At 36.2% G+C, this 7,416-nt stretch overlaps 2 protein-coding genes across 2 annotated transcripts; one reads left to right on the top strand and one right to left on the bottom strand.

The window, feature by feature from the left end:
* Nucleotides 1–538: 538 nt before the first annotated feature.
* LOC106780297 lies at nt 539–3,941 on the top strand. Its single transcript, XM_014668574.2, has 2 exons — nt 539–1,264; nt 3,231–3,941. Exons 1-2 carry the CDS (start codon nt 815–817, stop codon nt 3,588–3,590), a joined length of 810 nt encoding a protein of 269 aa, XP_014524060.1. The 5' UTR covers nt 539–814; the 3' UTR covers nt 3,591–3,941.
* Nucleotides 3,942–4,105: 164 nt separating this feature from the next.
* Nucleotides 4,106–7,138, bottom strand: LOC106780310 (vesicle-associated protein 4-1). The gene is made up of 7 exons (XM_014668587.2): nt 6,762–7,138; nt 6,599–6,669; nt 6,315–6,396; nt 6,101–6,219; nt 4,709–4,786; nt 4,509–4,628; nt 4,106–4,407 (listed from the first exon to the last, which is right to left on the bottom strand). The coding sequence occupies exons 1-7, from the start codon at nt 6,970–6,972 to the stop codon at nt 4,348–4,350; spliced, it is 741 nt and encodes a 246-aa protein (XP_014524073.1). The 5' UTR covers nt 6,973–7,138; the 3' UTR covers nt 4,106–4,347.
* Nucleotides 7,139–7,416: the final 278 nt, after the last annotated feature.

Here is a 7,416-nt window from a genome sequence, read left to right as displayed (position 1 = left end):
GTTAAATGTTGTAATTAGTAAGATTGAGAAGTCTTCCACCCCTTACAATACAATAATAAATGTCGTTTATAATCTAAAACAATTTTAGACAAAAAAAAATATAGTAAAACTCAACAAAAAATAACTACAAGAGATACTAAAAGCACTAAAAAATATGAGGCTTTTTCATGGTAAAACACATCCAGTCCTACAAAGTTACTAAGTTTGTATTCCACATCAAATACGTATTTCTCCTATATTATTCAAGTGAAGTGGTATTTTTTTTATCTCAACACTATATTCAAGATGGGAATAAAAAAAATGTATACGGGTGTTTATATTGCAATTTGGCTTCATTTTAAACTAAAGAAAAAGCAATCAAACTAATAAAAAAAATGTGTGATATGCTTAGATTCGGTTGAAATGCAAATGTAAGGATATATGAGAGTTAAACGCAAAAAACTTGTACCTTGTTTTATGGCTTCAAAGCTCTCGTTACATGCACTGTATTGGAGATTCTAGCTGTCCTAACCCAACTGTTTCTATTTGTAACTTTCATTTCACATGCACGTAACATCACATGCAAAAACTTCACTGTCTAATTTGATTATTTTTAACTTACAAACTTTTATTAGGTCTTATTGCTTTTAAACGTATGGAATGACAAATTAAGTCTTACAAAATCACCCTGTCGTCCCAACAAACATTTCGCCACCTTTCTTTCTCCATCCTCCATTATTTCTTTCTTTCTTTCTTTCTTTTTCAATTATCTCACAATTCTAATTCTCATTCTCATACTAATCATTCATCGCTCCACCGCCACCACTCAACACCGATGGCGCCTCGTCTCTGGTCCTGCTTCCGCCACAAGCACGCAGCCGGATGCCGTGACGTCGACGGTGGCTTAGCGGAGGAGGAGGAGGCGTTGACGGCTGTTGAGGATGGACCAGTGCTGGTGGAGATGTTCACGTCGCAGGGATGCGCGACGTCGCCGGCGGCAGACCTGGTGCTGTCGCGGCTGGGGAGGGGTGACTTCCAGCTGCCAGTGCCGGTGGTGCTGCTGGCCTTCCACGTGGACTACTGGGACTACGTGGGCTGGAAGGACCCCTTTGGGTCGAGCCAATGGACCGTCAGGCAGAAGGCCTATGTTGAGGCCCTTGGGCTTGACACGTTGTACACCCCACAGATTGTAGTCCAGGGTCAGGCCCAACTCTCTGGAAATGACGATATCACCCTCGTCTCTTCCATCACTTCTGCGCCTAGGTTCCCTGCTCCCACCTTCCAGGTTATTTACCATCTCCATGCCTTGCTTTTATGCTTTTCCATTTTTTATTTATTTTTCCTTCAACTTATAATTTACAAACATCGTGAATTTTCAATTACAACTTCATAAATTTTATGTTCGGCTAAACATTTCTACCAAAACAAAAAATAAAAACAAAGAATTAAATGAATACAGATTCTAAATTTACATATGAAATACAAAAATTTCTAATTTACCTTTTCTTGACACAATATTAGAGTACAGATTCTCTGCTTTGTTTGTAGTATCTTTTTATTAAGCTTTCAAAATACATTGATTTTGGTATAATGAAAAAGTTTTTAATATATTTTAAAACATTAAAATCAATATCTATCAATGTTTCAACATAAACAATACCAAAAATAATTCTGCATAGAATCCAAATTCGAAATATTACCTCCCAAAAAATAGCTTAGAAGTTGACTTTACAGATTTTGCCGCTGCTTTTTTCATTGGATAAAGCTTTGAAAACAACTACGCAACTAGTTTTGGGTCAGTAATTGATTCTATTTAGCTAATTCCGAGAAAAAAAATAAATTATAGTGAAATTTATAAACATTGAAAAAAATTATGTGGATAAGGAACTGGTTTTCATATGGGTGTAATGCTCACCAAGTTTTTAGAAGCACACTTAAATTAAAATAATCTTAAACCCGCTTAAAACATTATTGCAATCTTACCCAAAAAATTTCATTATAAAATTCCAATCAAATTTTTAGTGTTAATTCTTCCAAAATCAGTTATCGAGTTTGATTAATTCCAGAGTCTAATCTAAAAATACCCTTTTTAACACAAGCAATAATGATAATGATAATAATGATAAATAATTAATGATGATGATGATGATAATAATAGTGTAAGGATGTGGGAAGACAGTTTGCTTTACTAGGTTGTGAATGCTTTAGTCCATTATCTACTATTTGTTTGGATGATTGCTTTGTCAAAGGGGAAAGCATACTACTATTCTACCAGAAAGCCCGTTTTGGAAAGTATTGTTGGAACCCTTCTGAATTATCGTCTTTTACTTATAAAAAAAGGATATAATATTTTGCAAAGTGACTCTCTTTCCAGCCATTCTTTTCAATAGATTGAAATATCACTGACATACTTTAGTATATTTTTTAAATATTCTGTCATCGATTAAAATTTATTAAAATTACAAATTTTAATGGGATTCACTTTTTATTTAATGATTGCCAACTTAATATTATACTTTGTAATAAAACTTAATTAATAAAAAAGTGTGCTATAGAATTTATTGGTATAATTTATTTAAGCTGGAGAATGTGACCAACCAAATATAAAACGAAACACATAAATATGTTATGGGCGTGAGTAGTGAATTTTTGGCAAGAAAATGCGACTCAAAGTTTAAACAAAAATAGAGGAAAGAAAAGGAAGAACATAATTGAGAAATCCTTTACTAGCTACTTTTGCGGCGTTTTCCTTTCGGCTTTTTATCTGCTTTTCTTTTTTATTGACGTTGTTTTGGCTAAGCTCGTGAATTTAGGTGCCAAAAGATTGATTACATCATGTATACGACTTTGGCATAAGGTAAACCTGAATGAAAGTAGTGGTAAATTCAAAACAGATGTTGACATGCAGGATTTTCAATCACACAACAAGTGGGAGACCCCTGTCCCACCTAATAAATAAATGCCAAAAAGAGGTTTCATCGGTTTAGGAAGTTGTTCTGTTCTTTTCATCATCAAAAACAAGTTGAATCAAAGTCATCCATTTTTTGAAACCTTTGAAAGATTTTCTTCAAGTTCTATTAAAGAAAATTTAACTTTTTCTCACATGAAATCACTTGCTGACCAGGTAATTAAATAAGTTCCAACTTCCAAGGGAATGAACAATGCAACAATTTACAATGTTTCCTATGTGAAAAAGAAAATTACTTTTTTTACTGTTTTTGACAGTTGAATGAAACATTGTTTGCTAGCAGGCAACTTTCAGTAGGCCTACATCATCTTTTCTGGAAGTCAGCCTAAATGGAGCATTGATGACGAATGTGGACAATCACGGAGCAGATGTCATGGTAGCATTATACGAAAGTGGTTTGGTTACGGACTGTCCTAGAGGGGAAAACAAAGGGCGTGTTCTGTCCAATGACTATGTTGTTAGAAAACTTGAAAAGCTCTGCACTGTGGCAGACCACCCTGCTAGGAAGAAAGTATCGGGAATGGTTTGTTTTTCCTTGTGGAATACATTCAACAGCACCAGGTGTGGCCTGGCAGTCTTTGTTCAAACCAAATCACACAAAATTTTTGGTTCACAGACTTTTCTACTGCCAGATGATATATGACACTAATTAATAATTATTTATGTAATTTTCTGCTCACTATCTTGTTCCAGTTCCATCGTTAGACTTATATATTGTGTACATGATGTGTTCTATTTTAGGATATAATTTGTATAAAAGATTGAGATTAATTGTGTCTGAAATATAGCATATAGTTTGTTCCACATGGTACAACACAACGTAATAAAAGTTTCCAAAGACGCATTTTCAAACCCACAAAAGATGCTATCAACTGCTTGTATTTACATGTTGCGGTGACTACAGGGTCGTCGTTTTCTGTAATACATACCCATTGCAGGTTGCTAACATACTCTTAATACGTAGTATGAGTTTAGAAAAATTAAACTATGGTGGAAGAAAGATATGATGTAGGCCTTTACCAAGGATAGTATTGTTCAATGATGATTTATTTTCACCAACCTATTCGACGATGATCTCTGTTTAATCATGACAGATGCACAAAAAATAAGATTTTTATTATGAATGCTGTGTTATTTCAAGATTATTGCACAAGCATATGGCAGTGAGGAATTGCATTTATTATACAAACAAGCAAACTCTACTATGTACAAATCGGACTGATCCTCCAAAGAACAAGAATTTTGACAGTTATACAACGAATCTTTCCACCAGATTGCGTTCTCAAACTACCAATAGGATGCCAACTAATTCCCCCAACAGAGTTCTTTTGAAGCGCATCCAATGATATCTTGATCGTGTTTCCCTTAAGAAAACAATTAGCTGGATGAACAAATTGCGTTTACACCGAATCTACAGCTTGAACTTGTTGCCGGGCCAGATACTTCTCCCTTCTCTCTTTCTATAAACATTAGGAAGCAATTTAAGATGTAAATCATAAAAAATACATTAAAAAAAAAAAAAACCTGAAATGAATAATTCATTCTCAGCTTTTTGCTTTACCCATTCATCAATCACAAGCCCTTCAGCAACAACACGAGGACCTGCCTCCGCAGGAGGCTTCTTCCGAGCTTCAACTGCAGCATCAGCTTCAGCTAACTGTCTTTTCAGTTTTTCCAAAGCCTAAAATCACCAGACTGTTATTTTTGCACATTAATCCAGTATACCTGTGCTAGGACAATTTGCAGAAAAGTTAGACTTACCGGACTTTGCCGTTCTGGATCTATAAACACAACCCTCAATATTCGTTCCACTGCCACTAGATCCTTTTGTTCATCAAACTGCGTCACAGAAGCCCAAAGGCCAAAGTTATTTATTTATTTTATCATCAACAAGTAACCTTGAAATCATTTGCCAAAAGCATGAATAAATGAAACAGATTGTAATCAATAAAACATAAGTATTACAACGGAAATATCCTATAAACAAATATCTATGAAGAGATAAATGTTGAAGATTCATAATAACTAGAAATATGACCTTATTATAATAAATGTTATATTCAAACATCACCTTCCAAGCTAGTTTCATGAGGTTTAATTAGACTTGATCCACTCTCTAAAATTAAAATCCTATTCAGAAGTTCAAGTTCGGTTTTCTTGCCTGCATATTTACTCGATTCTGGAATTTGTGTGAAGTCTCGTCATTTCTGCTCCTCTTATTATGTGAGTCTACTTTTAACTTTTAGATTCCCTTCACCCCAAAAAGATAATTAATATGATCGTTCATGATAAACTAAGTAATGATAGTTCAATTCATCCAATACAACATCCGATTTACTCCAAAGACCAAGCAGTTGAGAATAGTAAATACATCTACAGGTATGTTCTACCTAGATTGCGAATCTGTTGATCTAAACTCTTCCGTTTGATCGTATGTTTTGTCTAGTATTTAAAGGATATTCCATTAACCGGAGTCTTGAAATGCCTGTGCACTATGACTTCTCCAAATTTCCCAAACATCCTGTGTGGCTTCCAATTGGCCCAATTTTGAGAAGCACGCCGGTATTACCATGTAACTCAAGTCCTGTATCGACTGTTACCGCAAACAACCAATCCATTCTCCCCGTATGGCTTTAAGGAGAGAACATAGCTTGAGTTTTGGGCAAGTATATCTACCTGAATTCTTTTATGCTGTAAATAATATAAACCTAGTTAATATTTTTCTGCTCTGTGAATTTAATTCCCTTCTTAGCAAGGCCACAGCACCTACCCTCCACCTCCAGACAGATACTGAAAACCATAAATGGATTCGTGTTAACGTGTTGTCTCTAGCAAACACGTTAACCCACTGTAGTGAGATATGTCAGACAATTAAAGTATAGGTTTTCCTTACGTAGTTAATTTCACATCTAATTCCCCAAACAGAATAATCAGAAAGTACAGGTTAGGAGGCAACCCGAAGGGAGAGGCTGTTGAGATATGTCAGAAAATTAAAGGAGACTTTTTCCTTACCAAGTAAATTTCACATCTAATTAACCCAACAGAATAATCAGAAAGTACAATTTAGGAAGCAACACTCTCTCCTCTCCCCCTCTGATGGTCTCTCATCAATAGGAGATTCAATACAACAACATCAGAAGGTACCAAACATACCAGCTCAGGTACGTAGTCCACCCCTTCTTTCACTTTGAGACTCATGATTTTGAACTTCACCCTATGCTTCTGATCCGACAACTTCTCATTGTTCTCAGGTTGCTCCACAAACTTAAACACTGAGTGAGCACCAAATTAGGAAAGAAACATTGACATAAGGCCAAAAATAACTAACAACGTGAATCGAAAAGCAATTTCCACATTAAAAAATTACCAGTTGCAATCAAACTTTCCCCGGGAGCAAGAATCCCACCAGGAGGCCGCATGTAACAACTTTTTGGCGCCGTAGTTTGAAACTGAACCAACAAAAGTAAATCCATCACAAAAGTCAATTACGACAACGAGAAGATACATCTTTTTTTCTATTACACATCACAAACGGAAGCGTTAAAAACGCCTGTCAAATTTAGTGACACGTTTCAACCAAACGGTGTGCATGCAATGAATGATAAACAATTTTATTTTACATTCAAACTACACCAACACGTACGTACGCACCTTGAAAGCAACGTGAGACTTGCTCGTGTTTTTCAACAGAACCGCGCTCCTCACCTGCTTCCCCGGTTCATCTTCAAAACAAACGAAATTTCAGCACAACCGTAAACCAATTGAGAAATAAACAAAGAAACCGAAACCGAAATCGGAATTGGAATGACTTTACATGGAAAGTAGAGGTAACTGGAAGGATCGAGACGGAGCCTCCGGCGCGGAGGAAGCAGCGACCTGGCGACGGACGAGACCGTTTTGGAGGACCTTTGAACGTTCGCTTCGGAATGGTTGGAAGACAACAATCCGTTCCGCGAACTCCAGAAGGGACAGAGCTTGAACAGCCGCGCGTCGGAGCTTGGGTTTTGGCGGCCGGAGATGGCCATGGAACTCACTAGTGAGCGGCAGAGGTAGTGGCGAGGAATTGCGATTGAACAGACAAACGCAGCGTTTTGTCGTTACGGATTGGATTGGAATGTTGCAGAAGAAAACGCAGAAGGAAGAGTGTGAGAGTTTGTTTTCCACTGTCGACGACTTTATGCCCACGCTCCTGCACTCGCAACGTGTCCTTCAGGTAGCGTTTTATTTAATGCACACGCTCTTCCTCACTTATTATTAAACAAAAAAAAAACATATTTCATAATTAAGAGCTATTTATTTAATTTTTAATGTTATTTTATACTACTACTACTATGATATAATTATGCTTGCAAGCAATGTCTCAACAAACTACTCTCCCCATAGATTTTAAGCATTAAATAGATTCCTTGCAACATTATTGTTCACATGTTTTTTTCTTTTTCAAATGAAATTCATTATTAGATACTTTA

Source organism: Vigna radiata, unplaced genomic scaffold (genome assembly GCF_000741045.1).
Source record: "Vigna radiata var. radiata cultivar VC1973A unplaced genomic scaffold, Vradiata_ver6 scaffold_170, whole genome shotgun sequence".
NCBI classification, from domain to species: domain Eukaryota; kingdom Viridiplantae; phylum Streptophyta; class Magnoliopsida; order Fabales; family Fabaceae; genus Vigna; species Vigna radiata.
This window is presented reverse-complemented; position numbering and strand designations above follow the sequence as displayed.